Genomic DNA, 21,670 nt, shown 5'->3' on the forward strand with positions numbered 1-21,670 from the left:
GCACAAAAACCCATTACACCTAAAGGTTGCCAACCCTTGATATAAGGGATTACTGTGGCAAATTTATCAAGCCAGACCTAAGGGGGGATAAGTTGAGATGGGGCTATTCCCGGAGACTGGCCCCATCCAATTCTAATTCTCCTTGAACTGTATCCAGTTTGTCATTCTACAACAGCCCTCCAAGATCAGTGTTTTAATTCTTTCTTCTCCATCCTTTTTTTTTTTTCCTTTCTTCTGTCAGTGCAATGTTTTGCTTTTTAAGCTTGCGAGCACTTCCTAGGTCAGGGGTGTCAAACTCAATTTCATTGAGGGCCTCATCAGCATTGCAGTTGCCCTCAAGGGGCCGGGTGGGTATGGCCAGGGTGGGCGTGGCCTACTGGGTGGGCGTGGCTAGAGTGCGTATGGCCTACTGGGTGGGCGTGGCCAGCTCTACATCGTTGGCATCAAGGCTGCCTATGGGGGCCTGGGCAGGAGTGGGACAGATCTGAGGGTCTCTGGCAGAAGGAGGGTCTCTGGGCCAGGGCCAAGGCAGTGGGGGCCGTTCCCTCACTGTTTCCAGGGTGGCTTCGCGGGCCACATGAAACCACTTCGCGGGCCGCATCCGGCCCCCGGGCCTTGTGTTTGACATGTCTGTCCTAGGTTCTCTAGGAAATGTTTGACTGGAGGGCAGGATAAAAATGGTTTCAGGTAAATAAATCACAACAAGTAATTATTATGAAAATAAGCATTTGAAGGATATTATATCAGTGGTGGGATTCAGCCGGTTCGCACCACTTGGGCAGAACCGGTAGCTAATTTTTTTGTTGCCCAGGCCCAGAATGGACTTCCAGAAGTGGCATCCACACAGAGAACCGGTTGTTCACACATTTGAATCCCACCACTGTATTATATCCAAGGCAATGTATATCCAACAAACATGGGAACAAACTTGGAACACTCACGTCCAACAAACAAGTCTAGGAGTATTTTTTTTTATTACCAGTAATCTTTGGTTAACAATGGCAATTGGGACTGGAATTGCCATTGCTAAGTGACGCAGTCATAAAGTGAGACATCTCATATGAATGCATGCTTAGCTCTTTGTTTTCACTTAAAAATTAAAGGGCTATTCCCACCTCTCCTCCGCAAGTAATTTATGTAATTTATTTTTGTATTCAAGATTTGGTCTTAAGATTCAAATCGGACAGTTGGTCATTAATCTGTATTGTGTCAAAGCAATTCCATTCTCTTTTATTGCTAAGCTAATTAGCTCACAGGCCCCTCATCAAAGCAATATCTTTTAAAGTGTATAGGCACTGTAGACCCCCAGTACTCCATTTGTGATTTGTTAAAATAACACAACTAACCTCCACGTCTACATGGCTACAGTTAACATGTTACATGAAAACAAGAATCTAGAAAAATTATTTCAAGTTCAATACAGTTAAGGTTTATATTTTATAAAAGAAGGGCTCATACAAGTCATTCTGCCAATGAACATAAAACCTGCAAGGTGTTCCAGCCAAACTTGATAAGTATTCTGGGATTTATTCAGCAAAAGGGCTAATATACACACAAACTTTTTTTTTGCAGCTGTGCTCCATTAAGCATCTGCCTATTCTGGCATATGACCTGATTCCACTGCTGCTTGGCCTATGGCACGGGGACTATAAAAATTTATGAAAACACACCAAATGCATTTTAACAATTTCATACAAATATGTACACCTGGATGTTGGATGCATCATCCCCATCCACCAATTTGTTCCTTTAACGGTGCAGAATAGGGAAGGGATCACCTGCTGTCTTACTTATCTCTCAATTCTGCTCCTTCTATGTTAAAGCGGGGAATAACTGAAGTCCCTTTGGGACTCGGCATGCAAATTATCTGTAGTATTGTTTTCAGAGGCTCTTGAAAGTGCTGCACTTTTTAGTAAATATAAATTATTGCCTGTCCTTTAAGTCTCTCTCTGTTTTTGCCTGCTATTAATCCCTGTTTTTAGGGACGCGGTGGCTCAGTGGGTTAGGACGCTGAGCTTGTCGATCAGAAGGTCGGCAGTTTGGCGGGTCGAATCCCGAGTGCCGCGTAGCAGAGTGAGCGCCTGTTACTCGTCCCAGCCTCTGCCAACCTAGCAGTTCGAAAGCACGTAAAAATGCAAGTAGGAAAATAGGGACCACTCCGGTGGGAAGGTAACAGCGTTCCGTGCGCCTTTGGCGTCTAGTCATGCCGGCCACATGACCACGGAGACATCCTCGGACAAGCGCTGGCTCTTCGGCTTTGAAACGGAGATGAGCACCGGCCCCTAGAGTCGGAAACGACTAGCATGCGTGTGCGGGGGAACCTTTACTTTTACCTTTAATCCCTGTTTTACCAGTTTATAATACATTTCCTGATGTTTATTAAGTAAACATCAAGCTATACTTTTTTCCAGCTGAACTGAATGGTGTGTGCGCTTGCTTTGACCTGGATGTAGAGATTAACTGGGTGTATGCTGGGTGCCAACTAAATTGGAAATTACTCATAGTAACTTTCCAACATTGGAAAGGAATAAAACAGGTTAGCTACTTCTAAAGTAAGATTCTGAGGGTTGGGCTGGAGAGTGAGAGAATCTTTAAATAAACAATGTAGAATGGTTTTCAAGGAAAGAAGACAGAAATGTCACCAAAAGTATGTTTATAGTAGTCTTCATGGACAAGTAATTCTATGCACATTTTATTTAAAGAAAGGTCTTGTGTTATTACACTGTAGTAACTGAGCCTCTACATTCTTGAAAGCAGCATTCACCTGCAATACAGGGTAATAGCTAGTGCAGGGGTCTTCAAACTTGGCCCTTTTATGACTTGTGGACTTCAACTCCCAGAATTCCTCAGCCAGGCACGAGGAATTCTGGGAGTTGAAGTCCACAAGTCCTAAAAGGGCCAAGTTTGAAGACCCCTGAACTAGTGTGTTTTACAGGTTTGTGGGAAGAAGGACTGGGAACATCATCCTGAAAGGTTCTGAACTCTTGATGATGTTAATGGTGACCATACAGGTAGTCCTTGACTTATGACAACAATTAGGACCAGAATTTCTGTGGTTAAGCAAGGCAGTTGTTTAAGTGAGTTGTGACCGATTTTATGACCATTCTGCAGTTGTTGAGCAAATGACATCATCATTAAACAAATCTGCCTTCTAACTTTGCTTAGCGGAACCTGGATGGGAATCTGATGATGATCACATGACCCCAGGATGATGCAATCATTGTAAATCCGTGCTGGTTGCCAAACACCTGAATTTTGATCACATGACCCTTGTGGAAGCTGCAATGGTCATAAGCGTGAAGACTGGTTGTAAGTCACTTTTCCAATGTCACTGTAACTTTGAACAGTCACTAAATGAATGATTGTAAGTCAAGGACTATCTGTACTGGTGGCTATGAATATCTAATCACCTTAATCATCCTACTATCTTTGCTTTATCTCCTACAATGAAGAATAATAAACTATTTTGTTGCAAAGTCTACTCTAAACAAATTAGCCATCAGATATATATCAACATCCCATATCATAGCTGGACAATGCTTAATCCTATTCAGTCCCTTGACTTTCTGCCACCTCCCCATACTGTTCACGCAACATTTGGAGAAGTCTTACGGAAAATACGTAGCGAGGGATTGTCTCGAAATCCAGGGGGACTGCCACTCTAATCCGAATGTCTGCTTTTCCTTGGATTGAAGTCGGAGAGATGATAAAATGATTGGAGTTGTTTCCCACCAGGTAAACTTCAAAAACACTGTTCAGTCCCTGGGAAAAAAAAGAAAGGTAAATATATTAAAGCCAATGAATTTGGATGCATTGTTGGCATGGAGCCTTGGTGGAGCAGTGGGCTAATGCCTCCTTCAGTAACACCAGCTGCCTGCAATTAGTGCAGGTTCGCATCCCACCAGGCTCAAGGTTGACTCAGCCTTCCATCCTTCCAAGGTAGGTAAAATGAGGACCCAGATTGTTGGGGGCAATTAAGCTGACTTTGTAATAATGCCGCTTGGGGGGGTGTATGAAAGCCCTAATAAGCAGGCATATACATAGAAGGAAGGCTACTGCTAAGCTTGTAAGCCACCCCGAGTCTTCGGAGAAGGGCGGGATATAAATGGAATTAAAATAAATAAATAAATGAGTGAGTCACTCTAAACACCTTAAAGAATCTGTCTAATTCAACAGACAAAAAAAGAGGTAGAAAACAAAATAAAGAGGAAATAGCAGTTTGGGAAGAGACTAAATATTCAAGATGGTTGCATGTGAGGGTGGGGTGTACATTTGGGTGAACTGCCAACTTGGAGCACAAGTCAGATCAGCTTCTTAGGGCCAATTGCCTGATGTTGGTAATCAATGCCAGCAGCCAGTGTTTCAGTATGATCCATCTTGCTGAACCTCACAGTGAAGAATCAACGTAGAAGTGCAGATAATACTACTGAAGAATACTGCTAAATATTTATTACTGAAATTATACAGTATAGGTATGGAAATGGCCTGATAAAGAAGCACATCCTTGAAATATCTTTCAACGGTGATTTTATAGTCAGTTTAGAAGGCATTTATTCTGCTGTTGATGCAAAGCAGCGTTTCTCAATCTTGGCAACTAAGACGGTGGTGGGATTCAGCCAGTTCGCACCACTTCGGCAGAACTGGTAGCTACTTTTTTTGTTGCCCAGGCCCAGAATGGACTTCCAGAAATGGCATCCATGCAGAGAACTTGTTGCTCACATATTTGAATCCCACCACTGAACTAAGACATGTGGACTTCAACTCCTAGAATTCCTCAGGTAGACACATTTAGACCCTGATCTAAAGTGATATCATTTCCTACCAAAATATTGCTCTGTTGGTAGAAAAATAATTATGGTAGTCCATTTTAACAATAATAAATATTTACCAATATTTATTAGTTCCCATTTCCCAAACAAATTTCCTTTATTGATTTAGTACAGGGGTGTCAAACTGCCGAACCGTGGGCTGGATGCGTCATGCCAAAACCACGTCCACCCCATTGCCGGCAATGGGGCAAAAGTCGCAATACAGTATGTCGTGAGATGTCACATGACGTTGAGAGTTTGACACCCCTGATTTAGTAAATGCTCTCTTTTTTCAGCAGAAAAAAGCAGCAGAAGATGAAATCTTCTCACTTGAATCAGCTGGTCAGAGTGGAATTGCCATTGTCTATTTTGCCAACCTTGTTATAATAAACACATCAGACAAGTTTTACAGGGACTTTTTGGTCAGTTCAGCTACTGTGCCGATTACATTCTTTCTCGGAATGGTGGAAAGTTAGCTGGGATTTTTATTTCAATCAATGTTGAATGCAATCAATAGCTAGAATAGTGGTGGGGAAAATAACCTGGAAGAGATTGAACAGGATAAATCTGTGAGAACACTGAGGGGGTTCTCAGAATCTTCTCACCTGATTACGCAAATACATATATTTTCTCTTCTTCTTTTGTGTATTTCACCAGGCACAATGGGTGACTAGTGAAAATTCTCAAGTTTCTGATTTCTTTTCTGGGCTTTGGGAGATGGAAGTGCAAGCACGGATTTTCAGTCGTTCTTCTCCTTTCTCCATGGCCCTTTCCAGTTGATCCAGCCCTAAGCCCCTGCAATGAGGTGTGCCTTAGCCCTTGGCCCTTTTACTGATCCTCTTGAATATCTATGTGAATATCTATGCTGGGGAAAGTCATGCACCCTGCTATACATCTCTACCCTTGGCTCACCAAAGGGGGCCATTCCAGTGCTAGTACAGTGCCTGGAGATTGTGAGACTCCAAATGGGGAGGAAACATCTCTGACTCTGTTCTAGCAAGATGGAATAGCTTTTGAATCAATCAATCAGTCAGTTAGTCAATCAGTCAGAATAAAGCTGGGTGGGACCTTGGAGGTCTCCTAGTCCAACCCCCTGCTCAAGCAGGAGACCCTATACCATTTCAGACAAATGGCTGTCCAGTCTCTTCTTAAAAACGTCCAGTGATGGAGCACCCACAGCTTCTGAAGGCTGTTACAAAAGTTCTCCTTAGTTCTAGGGTGCTTCTTCTTCTTTTTATTAAAGAGTTTTACAAAAAAAGATTTTACAATACATCCCCAAAACCCACCCACCCCAAACCACCCCCTTCCCCCCCTTCCCAGAGCTAAATACAGGGTTATAGTTATAATAATCATATTCTAACTAAAAAAAATATCCATAATATAAAATTAACCAAATTCATAATGTGCTTTAACTCCCCTTTAACACAGATACATGCAAAGTACTAACACTAAAATTAATAACAATATCTCTCTAAAATCTACTCATAAGCTAAATGGAACTTTTTAGTCCCATATTTATTCTGAATATAATCTATCCATCTCCTCCAAACTGAAATATATCTTTCTTGTGAATGATCCTTCAAATAAGCAGAAATAAGCATCAAATAAGTATTTCTGCAAGATTCGAAACTTTAAACACCCATTCTTCTATAGTAGGCAAACTATCCTTCTTCCAGTATTGTCCCACCAGTAACCGTGAGTTCTAGGTTGCTTCTTGATTAGTTTCCATCCATTGTTTCTTTTTTTAATAATATTTTATTAATTTTTCCAATTTTACATTTGAATATTTAAAAAGCAACGTGGTGACTGGGTTAATCAATAGCTCAATAACAAAATCTTAGTGCATATCTCAGGCTACAACATCAAATATTTCTTCTCTTTTTCCCTTAACAATTATTCTCTCATATTCAGGTTAGTACATTTCTAATTATATCAACTCAATAGGAACATCATTATTACATTATCAATAATTTTTTAGCTTATACATATCTTAATTACATTCAATCTTCATAAACAATCCATATCCTGTTATTGATTTTTACTCAGATTTAATTTCTTATCAATATTCCAATTTAACCTTTGATATTTATAATTTTCAGACTTTGGGTAACCAAAATTTCCCTTATCTCACTTTGTAACAAACTATAATATCCAAAATACACATTTTATCTATTTAAATATAATCTTGTTCTATTTCCTAAGAGTTATCTATTTCCCACCATATTAAATCATCTACTTAATAACACAATATCTCCTTTAATAAATCAAAACCATTATATATATTGCCTGGGTTAATCAATAAATCAAACATATTCATAATATTTAATTTTCTCTTACCTTTTACGTCTAATTTTTAAATATTAAACCAATAAAATCCTTATTTTCAACTGGTTTCCAAATATTTGAAACCTAATAACCAAAATTCCCCTTGTCTCAACATCTCCCTTTAACTCACTAATTGGCAATATAAAATCCACTCTAATGAGTCAAAATCCCAGTTGAAATCCCAAAATCCCCTTATTCTATCTTTCTTCCTTTGTCAACTAGGTTTCCATATCAGCGCCTTTAAATCATCAAATAAATCTCCCTCTATCCTTATATAAGTTATTTGAATTAAAGTAGACCATTTGATTGCCAGTTTTCTGGAAGGACTAGCCCATTTGTATTCATTAAATTGTCTCCCTGTTATTCCAGTTCACCATGTTTGCTCTAATATATTTGTCTTCAGTTCAATCTGTTCTACTTCTTTCTCAAATTTCTTCTGATTTATATAGAAAGTCATTTCCATTTTCAATGTTGTCAATTCCTTTTCTGGATTTTCCATCAGCTGTATTTGTTGGTCAATTCAGTCCTCTGTCTCAATATTTGGTTGTCCCGCTTCTTCTGTTATCTTCTGCATTGTTTGTTCTTTGGTTGTAGTCAAAATATGGCTTTGTGCATCTAAGCTGGCATCTTAATCTTTGATTTTAGGTCTTATTTTATCACAAACTAAAAGAATGGATTCATGTATTGCTTTCAACATAGAAAGAATCTTTTTCTGGTCTTCATCCATTTCTTTCACTTATTTGTAAATAGTCTTTCTAGTAAAAGTTATTTGTTAAGCAAAAGTCAGTAAAGGTTTACATTCACAGTTCAAGTAGGCCAATTTTGCTGCCCAGCTGTTCTCTTACAGCTAAGTGTCTCACAGATGGTACCAAGGTCAAGAAGGTCTTATGGAAAGTCTGGGCTTTGAGCCAAGTCTCTTTTTAGGAAATAACAAATTTCAATACCAAGCTTCACCACAAGATGTCACCGATGCCATTTAGGGTTTTTTAAGTCTTGAATTTTTCTAATTCTTTCTCCAATTTTATTTCTTTTTTGTAGATAAAAACAAAAGTCTCCAATAGAAATAGGAAAAATTTTGATCCCCAAGTTTCAGGAACATATAAATCCAATTAGATGAAAGTTGTGCTTTTTAATGCTTTGATTCCCTTGGGTAGTCAGACGATGCTACTCTTAGAGGGTGGGATAGAAATTCTCTTCCCTCTCTCCTCACAGGGGGAAGAGACTTCAAACAGCCTTTACAGGAAAAGAAGGTACTTAGGGTAAAGAAAAGATCAGATCTCACTCAGTTTCATCCACGTTGCTTTCAAAGTGTTTGATAGTAGATATGACTTCGGCTGTCTGCAGCCTAATGATGAGCCGCATTGCTACGGCTGGTCTTTTCTCCGCCAGTTTGGAGGCTGCCCCGGATCGAGTGGAAGGGCTGTCGCCCTCCCGCGATCAAGTGATGGTCCCCTCCTTTCTTGTCCTCCTACAGGGTGACTTTCAACTCTTTCCAGGGTCCCCCAGAGAAGGAAAATTGGATGTGGAAGACGGAGTCACCTTCCAAGTGTCCGCAGTGTCCGTGTCGGCAAATTGGAAGTCTCCATCCATTGTTTCTTGTCTTGCCTTCTGGTGCTTTGGCAAATAAGTTGACCCTCTCCTCTTTGTGGCAGTCTCTCAAATACTGCTATCATGCCCCCTGCCTCTAGTCCTTCTTCTCTCTAGACTAGCCAAACCCAAATCCTACCACTGTTCTTCATATGTTTTAGTTTCCAGGCCTTTCAAATGTGTTATTTTTGATTCTTGATATGGTAGCACTTCACAAAAAGAACTGATGAATAATTTGGGGATCCTCCTGGATTCATTGCTGCTTCTCAAGGAACCAGGAGCCACTGTAGCTATGGGGGGAGAGTGGGAAGGTGCCCTTGCACATGGCCACTCATGTCCTAATCCAGGGATCCTCAAACTTGGCCACTTTAAGACTTGTGGAATTCTGGGAGTTGAAGTCCACAAGTCTTAAAGTGGCCAAGTTTGAGGACCCCTGTCCTAATCACTTCCCGGCTGGATTGCTGCAGTGCTATCTACATTGGCTCAGCCTTGACAACTATATAACTTCCCCCAATTAATAAACATCACATTTTCTTTCCTTTCAGTGGGGGTTACTTCAACTTCACATTACTGCTCTGGATCCTAGAAGTTAGCAGAATACGAATTATTAAAAAAGAAAAGTCACTTCAGAAGATCAGGGATACAGTTATGGGGAGAGAGGTGAAAGGATGTTCTGAGTAAATGTGATAAGAAAGCCATGTGTGAAGTTAGCATAAGTAATGTGCTAATTGTTGATTGGTTGTTTAGTTTGTATTTCATAACATGCAATATATTGTATTTTGTTTTCCCTCTAGAAAACAAATAAATAGAAATACAATTCTCTATGTTAAGAAAATAAACTTTGTTATACTTATTTTGGTCTGGTTCTTTGACTTTCTGGGTCAAACAAATGCAACTGACAAATCCAGCCTAGAAATAAGGAGTCTGGAAATCTGCTAGTCCTGATTTTTCCTTAATAAAAGTGCTGTTTTCAAATACTATTTGGATACTGCTGTTGATACAAAATCAACAAAGGTAGTTGTTGATAGCAAGTGTTATCTCTAATCCTAGTTTTGGGGGCATAGGACACCCTTGTTGTATCAACTGCACTAGCTATTTGTCTATTTTAAGGGCACAAAATGCTGAAACCTTCAAGGCCCAGACTGAAGACTGCAATGACTGAAACATTCCACCTCCCTATTTATTTATATAAAATATTAATCTGTCTATCTACTAAGGTCATGTAGCAAAATATTCTATCATTCACTGCTCTACAGTGAGATGCAGTGAAAGATTCCTGAGGGTTGTAAAGCATTTTCCCCATGAGGGTCACATGCGGATTGTGTACCATTAAGAATTTTCTTCCTAATGCCAACTGTTATCAATAATAGATAATCAGCATCTGAAACCCAAAGTTAGCATTTACTAAGTTTATATGAAACCATCCATCAGCATAAATTGAGGCAAGGAAAAAAGCAAGAATTCATTTTTTCTTGACATGTTGGCATCTCAGTGTTTATTATATTTACTCAGAAGGCCCACTGATTCTAAGATGATAAGACTTCTTTTCATTGAATATTATTTTGGCAATCACTTTAATAGCGGAATCTATGATGGTCCAAGATAATTCATTATTTGTTAGTTGCTAGTAAAACCCAAAGGGACGCGGTGGCTCAGTGGGTTAGGACGCTGAGCTTGTCGATCAGAAGGTCGGCAGTTTGGCGGGTTGAATCATAGCAGAGTGAGCGCCTGTTACTTGTCCCAGCTTCTGCCAACCTAGCAGTTCGAAAGCACGTAAAAATGCAAGTAGAAAAATAGGGACCACTACGGTGGGAAGGTAACAGCGTTCCGTGCACCTTTAGTGTCTAGTCATGACGGCCACATGACCACGGAGACGTCCTCGGACAAGCGCTGGCTCTTTGGCTTTGAAACGGAGATGAGCACCGGCCCCTAGAGTCGGAAACGACTAGCACGCAGGTGCGGGGGAACCTTTACCTTTACCTTTGTAAAACCCACTTAGACTTAGAGTTGGATCTTCATAATCATCTGTAGTTCCTGAGTTTATGCAACACTTATAATTAGATGATTAGATTCCAGGAACAGGCCTTAAAGGAACCTGGACCTATACAATGGTCTAGCTACAGAATCCGCTATTAAAGTTGCATTAAGAATATGGCCTATCCAGGTCATGAGATGGTCTCACTTAAAGAAAAATGCCCTTTTGGATCTGAATTAGGATAATAAGCTATGCATCTGGTTTGATGTTTCTATTTTTCAAGTCCTTTTCCAGGTCTTCTGGACACGCAAGATAGCTAGTGAAGAAAAAAAGATACTGAAAACAAAAGAACAGCTAAAATAATGATTACATTATATTTGCTGGTATCCTCTAATTGAAGTGCTTTAGCTAGTAAGCACACTGCCCTGACAAAGATACTTCCAAAGCGAACTGGGTTTTCACACCATAAAAAATCTTGCTGGCCCTTGTGCTAACTTCTTCCCTTATTCCTTTGGACAGATACTGATGCAAAACTATAAGGCAGACATGTCAAACACTAGGTCCGGGGGCCAGATCCAGCCCGCAAAGTGGTTTCATGCGGCCCGCGAAGCCATCCTGGAAACAGTGTGGGAACGGCCCCCACTACCTTGGCCCCTGCCCAGAGACCCTCCTCCTGCCAGAGACCCTCAGATCTGTCCCACTCCTGCCCAGGTCCCCATAGGCACCCTTGATGCCAACGATGTAGAGCTGGCCACGCCCATCCAGTAGGCCGTATGCACTTTAGCCATGCCCACCCATTAGGCCACGCCCACCCTTACCACACCCACCCAGCCCCCTGAGGGCAACCGCAATGCTAATGCGGCCCTCAATGAAATTGAGTTTGACACCCCTGCTATAAGGAATGATTGCCATCAAGCCAGCTGCCAAAGTGAAATCATCAGGAAGGTCTTGAATCGGTCAAACTAAGACTTTGTACATTTCATAGTTGTTTTCCACTTTCAAGGATGTTAGCCATTTATCAAATGATTTCCACTGAGTTCAAACTCTACGCAGGTATTTATTTTCAGAGCTATTTATCTTCAGGAAAGACATCCCATGTAGACAGCTTCACTATCCTGGTGCCTTCAGAAACATTGGATGAGAATTTCAGTCATTAGCAGACAACATGCCACGTGCAGATGAGGTAATGCGAATTGAAGTCCAAATTAGATTTAATCTGGGGCTTTCTAAACGGATCAGTTCCTTTATTGTGCCAGAATAGAACACATTCCTACTTTTAAAAACTTACATACCCACCACGTATGTACAAAATTTTCCTCACAGAATTACTGTATAAACCAAATGTTCCTAGAGATAATCTAGTTTTCCTCCCAATTTCTGGCACAATCTGCAATGCCAGACCCTCTTGCAATATTCCTGTGAGGAGAGATGGTTGCCCAACTCTTACTTAAATATCTCAAAGGTTCTGTTTCAAAAAGCAACTGGACTGGTTTTTTTTTCCTTGAGGAAGAAGAAGAAAATGTTTCACTTCTCATCCAAGAAGCTTCATCAGGTCATTCAGCTTCCTGGATGAGAAGTGAAACATTTTCTTCTCCTTCCTCAAGGAAAAACAGTCCAGTTGCCTTCTGAAAAAGCACCTTTCAGACAACTATGACCTAGATTACTGAGAATTTCCACAGACATTTTGCTTAAATACTTCCTCCAGAGGAAAATATACCCATTCCTGGAGCAACATGTTTCTTTCTTAAACATTGATTCTGGTTTGGATATACAGCCCCCCCCCCCCGATTTTTAGCAAATTCTGCTCCCTGCATTTTTCACCTATTGACTAGAGCAGGAGTCTTCAAACTTGGCCCTTTTTTGACTTGTAGACTTCAACTCCCAGAATTCCTCAGCCAGCATGCCTGGCTGAGGAATTCTGGGAGTTGAAGTCCACAAGTCATAAAAGGGCCAAGTTTAAAAACCCCTGGACTAAAGAATCCTAATTTCAAGCAAGAAATGGATGCCTTTCTATGCAATTTGAAGATAGCTAGATTAGTGGCAGGTTCTTGAATCTTCCTAATGCATTAATTCCAAATAATTATTACGAAACTTAAAATTTTAAAAATAACTTTTTGGACTAATAAGTATTTAGCAACCAGCAGAAGGCTTGTACTAAATGGAAATACCCAGGCCATTGATGCAAAAGGAAAGCAGCATCAGCATTTTTGAGAATTAATTGAGCAAAATACAGTTTTGTTCTCCACAAATATTGACACTCTGCAATCTCCATACCAAACATTGTATTCCTTGCCACAGCCCAACCCAGTTGAGCACATTACAATAACTCTGAAAAAACTGTTGGAGCTGAATTTCCAATTTTCCCCCAAATGGAGTCGGTCTTGTTGGAAGGAGGGACCAATTAAATGCACGAAAGGGCACTAATAGCAAAAACTGGCAGAGCGTGACAGCTGAGAAATGGGTGACATGGCTAGAGAATCCCTCTTTCCATTTCTAACTCCCTCCTCCCCCTACCAATTCCAACAATAAAGAATGCAGCAGAAGAGAGCTAAAATAATATTGATATTCATATAGTACCAGAGGCAAAGATAATATCTCAGAAACAGATAAAGATGACTAAGTTCTTGATCCAAGAATCTGGCAGCTTATGGAAAGCAAAGCCTCAGAAATATTGCTCTGAATATTTTGAAAAGTAGACTGCTACAGGAAATTATGAAGAACTGTTGTTCTTCAGGTAGGATGTGTGCTGATTAAAAAGCTACAGGAGATGGAGTATAATATCCCAGTAGATCAGGGCTCTTCAAACTTGGCCCTTTTATGACTTGTGGACTTCAACTCCCACAATGCCTCAGCCAGCATGCCAGTTGAAGTCCACATGTCATAAAAGGGCCAAGTTTGAAGACCCCTGCACTAAACTAAATCCAGACCTGAAAGGTCAGCTGTCAAAAATCAAGGGCACTAAGACATGAGTTTGCCACCCTTTTCTTTAAAAAACAATGGGAATAATGCCTTGCCTCAGAAATCCCCAAATATGTATCGTAGGCTCAATTATAATTTTACTTTCCTCAGCAGTTCTGAAACAACGGAATTATTGTTCTTGAGTGCAGAAAGGTTAATCATTTGTATGGTGGGATTACATTAGACTGTATTTCCTCATTTACAGTAAATAGCCTTGCTTTGGAGGACATGTAATTCTAGCCACAGCATCTGTTTTGCATCTGGAAAGATTGCTGGGGTGCTGCTATAAGCATTGTGTCTATCAAAGGGCAAAACCACAGAATCCACAGAAAAAGCACAGCCAAGGATTACGATGTCATGCCTTTTTGCGAAGAGTGACTATAGTATGGATAAGACGTTTGAAAGCAAGTTTGTGTAAGCCCTGGAACATTTGTAATCTTCTCTTTCTACAGAAGGTTGTGGAAAAGGTGGTTGGATGACAGCTAGAAGGGATCTTGGAGGAAACAGATTATCTGGACCCATTTCAGTTTGGCTTCAGGCCAGGTTATAGTAGCAAGGCAGAGTTGGTTGTACTTGCTGATAACCTTTATTGGAATTGGTATGGGGGTGATATTCTGTTATAATAATAGAGTATAGAATAACAGAGTTGGGAGGGCCCTTGGAGATCTTCTAGTCCAACCCTTTACACAAGCAAGAGACCCCATACCATTTCTGGACAAATAGCTGTCCAATCTCTTCTTAAAAATGTCCAGTAATGGAACACCCACAACTTCTGAAGGCAACCCATTCCTTTGGTTAATTGTTCTCACTGTGAGGAAATTTCTCCTTAGTTCCTAGTGATCCTTGATCTCTCAGTAGATTTTGTACTGTCAACCAGTATATTTTAGACTGATTGCGGGTGTTAGGAGTGGGAGGCACTGTGTGCCAGTGGTTCACCTCCTACCTTAGCGATTGGTTTTAGTCAGTGTTGACAAGGGGTGAGATATTTGTAAACTCCTTTCTGAAATGCTGGAGAATTACTCCCAGTCAGCTTGGCAATGCTGAGCAAGATGGCCTGATGGTCTGATTTAATACATAGTAGCTTCTCTCATTCTAATGCTACACCTATTTCTAGGACTCTAAAACTTCATAAAATAGGAACTGGAGACTCTCCTATAATTGTTCATTCCTCCTCCTTTGAATCAGAATCGTTTAGATGAGGATGCGATAGTGAAGAATTTAAGTAGCTCCGGGTGGAATTGCTGAACTTGATTCTTTTCACGGGGATCTTATCCAATACCCAAATAAACAGAAACTAGCACCAGACTGGACTCCAAAGAAGCAGAATAGGAAGAGTACTGATACTTTTAATCTCTGGGTAACATAAGATTCCTGACAGTCTTGAACAGTAAAACAACAACAACAACAACAAGCAAATGGATCATCAAACAAATCTGGATCCAGAGTTGCCACGTGAGGCACAAATGACAAGACTCAAATTATCCAACTATGGACAGATTATATGAAGACTTAACTCTCTGGAGAAAGCTCTAATGCTTGGAAATGTGAAATTAGGGAAATAAAGACGATGTCCAGCAGCTTGGTGGATGGATTCACTTTCAGCGGTGATGAATGCAACATTGGAAGATCTGAAAGACCAGGTTACGGACAGATCATCATGGAGAAAAATCTATATGTTTGCTAGAAATGGTTGCCGACTTCATGGTACACAATTAGTAAAGGCACTGATAAGCAAGAATAATCATGAAACAATACCCTAATCAAGCTATCTCATATAAATACATAGCCAGCAAACTCTACTCCTCTGTGCATTGCTGATGTTGTCTAGCCTGGTAATGGAATGCATACTGGAAGGGAAGCAAGCTCAGAGAACACTAAGAACCCAGCAATCATGAATTCAGATATGAGATGTGCCTGAAAATAATGCATTTCCAGAATGAAAGAGAATGTTCCCCGATACAATTCTTCAAAGTTCAGATCAAAAACATGAGCCAGGTGATGCTGCCAAGGTTTGCCAAGTGATTCTTTCTAACGTGTTTCTGAATGTCACTCTCCATAATGAAGCTACTTCAAAAGGCTGTTCCATACTCTGTAATGAATCTACTTCAAAAGATTACAAGGTTAACATTAAACATATATATTGTGGTTCACGTATGCAATTCTATGCAGTCTCTAATTGAGAGCAATTAGTATCAATGTAGTAAAGTTTGCCCGGGACCCCAATTACTAGATATTTGTCTGTAAACTCAAGGGGAAACAAAAAGAAAGCTCTAAAAAAATTAAGTGGGATCCAGACTACTTAATATATGTCAAGACGCAATGATGACTAGAAAATAACTGGAACCATCCACCTATACCAGACATGTCAAACACAAGGCCCAGGGGCCGGATCCGGCCCACGAAGTGGTTTCATGCGGCCTGCGAAGCCATCCTGGAAACAGTGAGGAAACGGCCCCCACTGCCTTGGCCCTGGCCCAGAGACCCTCCTCATGCCAGAGACCCTCATATCTGTCCCACTCCTGCCCAGGCCCTCATAGGCACCCTTGAGGCAAACGATGTAGAGCTGGCCACGCCCATCCAGTAGGCCACACCCACTCTAGCCATGCCCACCCAGTAGGCCACACCCACCCTGGCCATACCCACCCGGCCCCCTGAGGGCAACCGCAATGCTGATGCGGCCCTCAATGAAATTGAGTTTGACACCCCTGCCCTATACCCAAAGCATTAATCAGGAAGGAAGGAAGGTACTGAAATAAATTTGGAGATTGTATCAAAATATTGTTCTCCTCTTGCTAAAGAGTATATTATCTGAATAAAACACTTCTTGGAAGTCAAAGATTTGAGTGATTATAGTAGTGTGCTTAGAGGCATTTACTAGGAACTCTTAGTAATTATGTAGTAAAATGTTATTAGTGCACCCTTTGAACGACTTCATAGAACTTCTGGTATAAAGCTGATACAAAATGTGACTTATGTTTTAGGACAGCATATTCCAGAGTTTGTACTTAATAACATTCAGAGTGAGTATCTTATGAGATTTGTATCATTTTGCCTTTTTTGTTCCTATAATACAGTTGGACCTATGTGTAGCCTTTAAAAATAATCCTTTCTCCTGAATTCCAGGTTGCTTCTCTCCTTGATTAGTTTCCATCCATTGCTTCTTTATATATATATATATATATATATATATATATATATATATATATATATATATATATATATATATATATATATATATATATATATATATATATATATACAAGTTTTATTAATTGTTTAATATTTACATATACATGCATTTGTGAAACAATACGGTGGTTGGGTAGTCAAAGTAACAAATAACCAGTTGTTTGTAAATAGTTCAGGTTGCATCAACAAGGATTCCCTCTCTGATTCCCTTAGTTATCACATCGTCAAAATAATCAAATTAATGCATTTCTAGTTGTGACCTAGTCCATTAACAGAATTTTCAACATATTTTCACTAATACATATCAATATCCTGTTTTTAAGTTTTACTTAATTGCAATAAAATACTCTAGAGTAGCTTATAATATAAAAAAGAAAGCTTAATTTTTGGGTAACCCACAATTCCCTATTTTAATAAAAAATAATTCTCTTGCCTACAAAACTTACATTGTTCATTACAAAACATTCTTATGTTTTATCAGTAAAGTCTAGTTTTCATCTTAACAGATCACCAATTATTAGAAAAATATTTTTTTGTCTTAACCGTTCAACAATTATTAAAATACTATCTTTTGTTATAAGATTGTAGATTCTATAGTATAGTTCAAAATTATCTTCTAAAAGCTTAATTCTGTTTTCCTTTAGAGATCTAATATATTGATTCTAATAACCAACTTTACTTTAAAAGTTAAATACAAGATGAGTTTCTGTCTATATCATTACAGTTAATATATTCTGTATGTCGTCTTAGCCATTCATCAATTGTTAAAATGCTATCTTTCGTTATATCATTCCACATTCTATAACATAGTTCAGAATTGTATTCTAGAAGTTTAATTTTGTTTTCCCTTACAGATCTAAAACCTAAATGTAAAATCAGTTATATTTTTTAGAGATTCCCCTTAATCCATTAAGAGATATTTTTAAACTGTATCCTTAGGAATCCGAAAGAAGAAACAAGTTCAATTTTTTAAATCTAACTCTTGCCTTCCTTTTGTGCCAATCAGGCTTCCCTTTTGGCATCTTTAAATTCTCAAATGTATCTCCCTTTCTTCCTGTACCCCTTATTTGAATCCAGGGAGAGCATCCAAATGTCAGTTTTGGAAAGAAAATGTCCCCTTTGTAACCACTGAAGTTTTGCTTTAAGTCTTCAGTTTTTGATGATTGATGTAATATAGTTGTCATTAGATCAGTCAGATCTTTTTCTTCTTCCAATTCCATCTGGGTTAGGTAGAAAGTAGTAGCTGGTGTTGTGGTTGTCATTTGATTAGCTGAATTCTCAATATAGTGTATTTAAAGGCCTTTAATGTCTTCACTCTTAATGTTGCTTTCTCCGGGTGCTATTGCTTTTTGAGTTGTAAGTTTTGTAGTTGACATTGAAATTTGGACTTTAGGGTTCTCTGTAGGTTGCATTTGTTGTTCTTTGAAGTCTCCTATTTTAGTGTTAGTTTCCACTTCTTCTATTTGCTTTTGGACTGTCAGTTCCTCATTTAAGGTCATAGTTTGATTTGGTGGTTTTAAATTGTCAGATTTTTCTTGCAGTTTGGCTTTAATTTGCTCTGTCATTACCAAAATCATGTCTGGTATTAGTTTGTAGTTAAGTGGTGGGATGTATTCATCAATTTTGTTGTTGTTTGCAGCTAAATCTTCCATGGAGGCTATTGTAATAAAAGTCAAAGATTATCCACCTCCAAAAGAGTTGTTTTCAGTGCCAGGTGTTCCCACACTTATCTTTAAAAGTGATGTCAAGGAGAGCTCTGTCATTCAGTCAGTAGAGAAAAAATTTACTTGCTGTACCAGGTTTCGCCACAAGATGTCATCAATAGCATATGGAATGCGATGTAAGATTTTTTTTCCAAATTAATATAACACTTTTATAGCATTAGTCCATATTTTTTTCCTTAATTCACCGCTTAAAGAGAAAATAGAGTAGTAGGTCCCCACCAAAAAATAGGAGCTTTTTAGTAAGTAGAGATAAAATTGCTTAATTTCTTTGCTGAATTACTTGATTTTCTTTTAAGGCTTTAAGGCTTTAAAATTTGTTCCCCTCCTCAAAGGAGGGGGAGGCAATTTTCGAAAAAGTTTCACAGGAAGGTGATTAGGGGAATAAGAAAAGTAAAGTCTCACCCAGTTCCTCCAGATTGCTTCTTAGTGCTAGGTAGTGCTTTTGGCTTTCGGCAGGGTGTGGCTTAATGATCAGCCATCTTCATGGCCGGTCTCTTCTTCTTCAGGCCAAAGGAGCTGCTCCGGATTCAAGTGGAGGGCTACTGCCCTTCCGCGATCCCAGGGAGGTCCTCCTTGCAGTAGTCACCCCTCCAGGGCATTTTTCGACCCTTTTCAGGGTCCTCCAAAAAAGAAAGATCCGACGGCAGGGAGCAGATTCTTCCTGCACGTCTGGAAGCACCGCACGCGCAAACCGGAATCCCATTGCTTCTTGTCTTGCCTTCTGGTGCATTGGAAAATAAGTTGGTCCATTCTTCTTTGTGGCAGCCCCTCAAATATTGGAATATACTATCAAGTCCCACCTTATCCTTCTTTGTCTAGAGTAGCCATTCTCAAATCCTGCAACCGTTCTTCATATGTTTTCATCTCCAGGCCTTTAATCATCTTAGTTGCTTTTCTTTGCACTTTTTCCAAAGTCTCAACATCTTTTTTGTTGCTTTTCTTTGCACTTTTTCCAAAGTCTCAACATCTTTTTTGTAATGTGGTGACCAAAACTCGATGCAGTATTCCAGGTGTGGTTTTACTAAGGATTTATATAGTAGTACCAATACTTCACATGATTTTGATTCTATGCCTCTTTTCATGCAGCTAAGGATTGCACTAGCTTTTTGGGCCTAAAAAAGGGGCCTATTTTCAGAAAGCCACAAAAATATCTTTATTTTTCTTCAGTACATTTGACTGGAATGTATCTGTGGAATCCTGTTCTATCACTGGGGTAGAAACAAAATCCTTCCATCGTGATAAGCTGCTGTGGATTTTCTGGGTCCTTGAAAAGAGTGGTTTTGTCAGGAAGACAGAATAATGTTGAACATCAAAAGAAGCCCCCAGCATATGTAGAAAAGAGTGGGCTTATTTAATTCCTTTCCAGCTGGGAAAACAGATCAGCCTGTTGATATTTGCCATCGTTAATTGGTAGCTCCTTCGGTGGCTCAGCTTCCCCATGTGAAATCTCAAGAACTGGAATGCATCTGCCCGTTGGGAGAGATATTATTTTTTTCTTCTTCCTTATTTATTTATTTCATGATTGTTGTTGTTTCTGCCTGCATGCTGCTTTCTTTGCTCCTAGTTTAGTGGAGCCTTTGAACCCCGGGAGATGGCTGAGAGCAAATATAAATATTAAAACCGTTATCAGCTGCCCAGCAGAAGGGACATGGCTTAGGCTAGATCACAACCATCTCCACTTGGCACATACTGGCCCTGCAGGAAAAGGTGTGGGGGGGAATTCTGGAAGATTTTCTATACATACATACGTATATGTACATTTCCACTATGCTGTTCCCTTATGGAGTAGGCAATCTTATGCAAAGTGCAGAAAAAAAGAGAAATAAATACTAAGCCGAAGAAATTGATGAAGCTAGATAAGGAGATACACCTAAAACTAGTTTACACCAACAATACCTGCTACACCATTTCATGCCTTTCTATATCTGCAAAACTAGATCTACAGCACTTCAAATTTTGCCTTTTAAATTTTAGACTTCTCATCTTTCCTTTCTGGGGTCCCACCTCCAACTGGCTCATTTGTCCATTCACTTGTTCAAATATTTTGACTGCAATTCAGTTCTCATTCATTCACTCTACCTCCTTGTAGAATATTCCTTATTGGCCAAACACACAAGGAATTAGTCTTCAATGCCTAAGCTCTCAGCGTACAAACAACAAAGCAATATCATGGTTATATGTGGTTGTTTGTCTTACAACAGTTCATTTAGTGACCATTCAAAGTTACAACAAAGTTACAACTGCCCTGAAAAAAGTGACATCATCATTTTTCACATTTATGACTGTTACAGCATCCCTGCGGTCACGTGATTTACATTCACATGCTTGACAACTTGACAACAATATTTATGATGGTTGCAGTGTCCAGGGGTGTGTGTCATGTGATCCTCTTTTGCAACCTTCTGACAACATAAATGTTGGGCTCAATTGTGGTCATAAGTGGAAGATCACCTGCAAAGTATCAACAGAGCAAAGCTTTTGTTTGGCAGCAAGACAGCCAGGAGAAAACTCATGGTCGTTCCAGTCTCAGTAGAGGAAGAAGAAGCTGTAATAAAGTTGGAAGTGAGGAAAAGATACTTGAAAGAGAGGAAAATTAAATAGGTTAGGACTTAATTTGTGGTATTATATGTCTCTATGTATTATTTTGCACTTGGTGGGTTTTGTAAATAATATTTTCACTTGTATATAACATTAGCTCACACTACTTCATTGGCATGAGAAGCTTAGTGTCCAGAAATAAAATTTGTACAAGTAGAAGGACTCTCTGTGTGCCTATATCTATTCCTATCCTGATCCACCCTCTGAAACTCTTTTTTTTTAGCCATAATCTGCAGACATCTCTGCTATCATCCCTTATTACTCTCTTCCTCAGAATATTCCCCACAGAATCTGGCATCCCTGCCAGAGGTGGAATTCAAATATGTGAACAACTGGTTCTCTGGTTCTCTGTGTGGATGCTGCTTCCAGAAGTCCATTCTGGGCCTGGGCAACAAAAAAAATTAGCTACCGGTTCTGCCAAAGTGGTGTGAACCGGCTGAATCCCATCATTGATCCCTGCCCTTTTCCCAGGCAGGTCAACATAATTCCACACATAATGCTGAGCT

The 21,670-nt window shown here is 39.6% G+C and overlaps 1 protein-coding gene across 1 annotated transcript in view; it reads right to left on the reverse strand.

Moving 5' to 3' along the window:
- The window catches only part of CDH23 (cadherin related 23), a 375,051-nt gene that overhangs the window by 285,973 nt on the left and 67,408 nt on the right, over positions 1–21,670 (reverse strand). Inside the window, exon 5 of the mRNA XM_083364767.1 lies at positions 3,613–3,762. Coding sequence (XP_083220893.1) covers positions 3,613–3,762 — 150 coding nt within the window. The remainder of the gene's footprint in view (positions 1–3,612; positions 3,763–21,670) is intronic.

This window comes from Vipera ursinii (assembly GCF_947247035.1).
Source record: "Vipera ursinii genome assembly, chromosome: 5".
In the NCBI taxonomy this organism is placed as follows: domain Eukaryota; kingdom Metazoa; phylum Chordata; class Lepidosauria; order Squamata; family Viperidae; genus Vipera; species Vipera ursinii.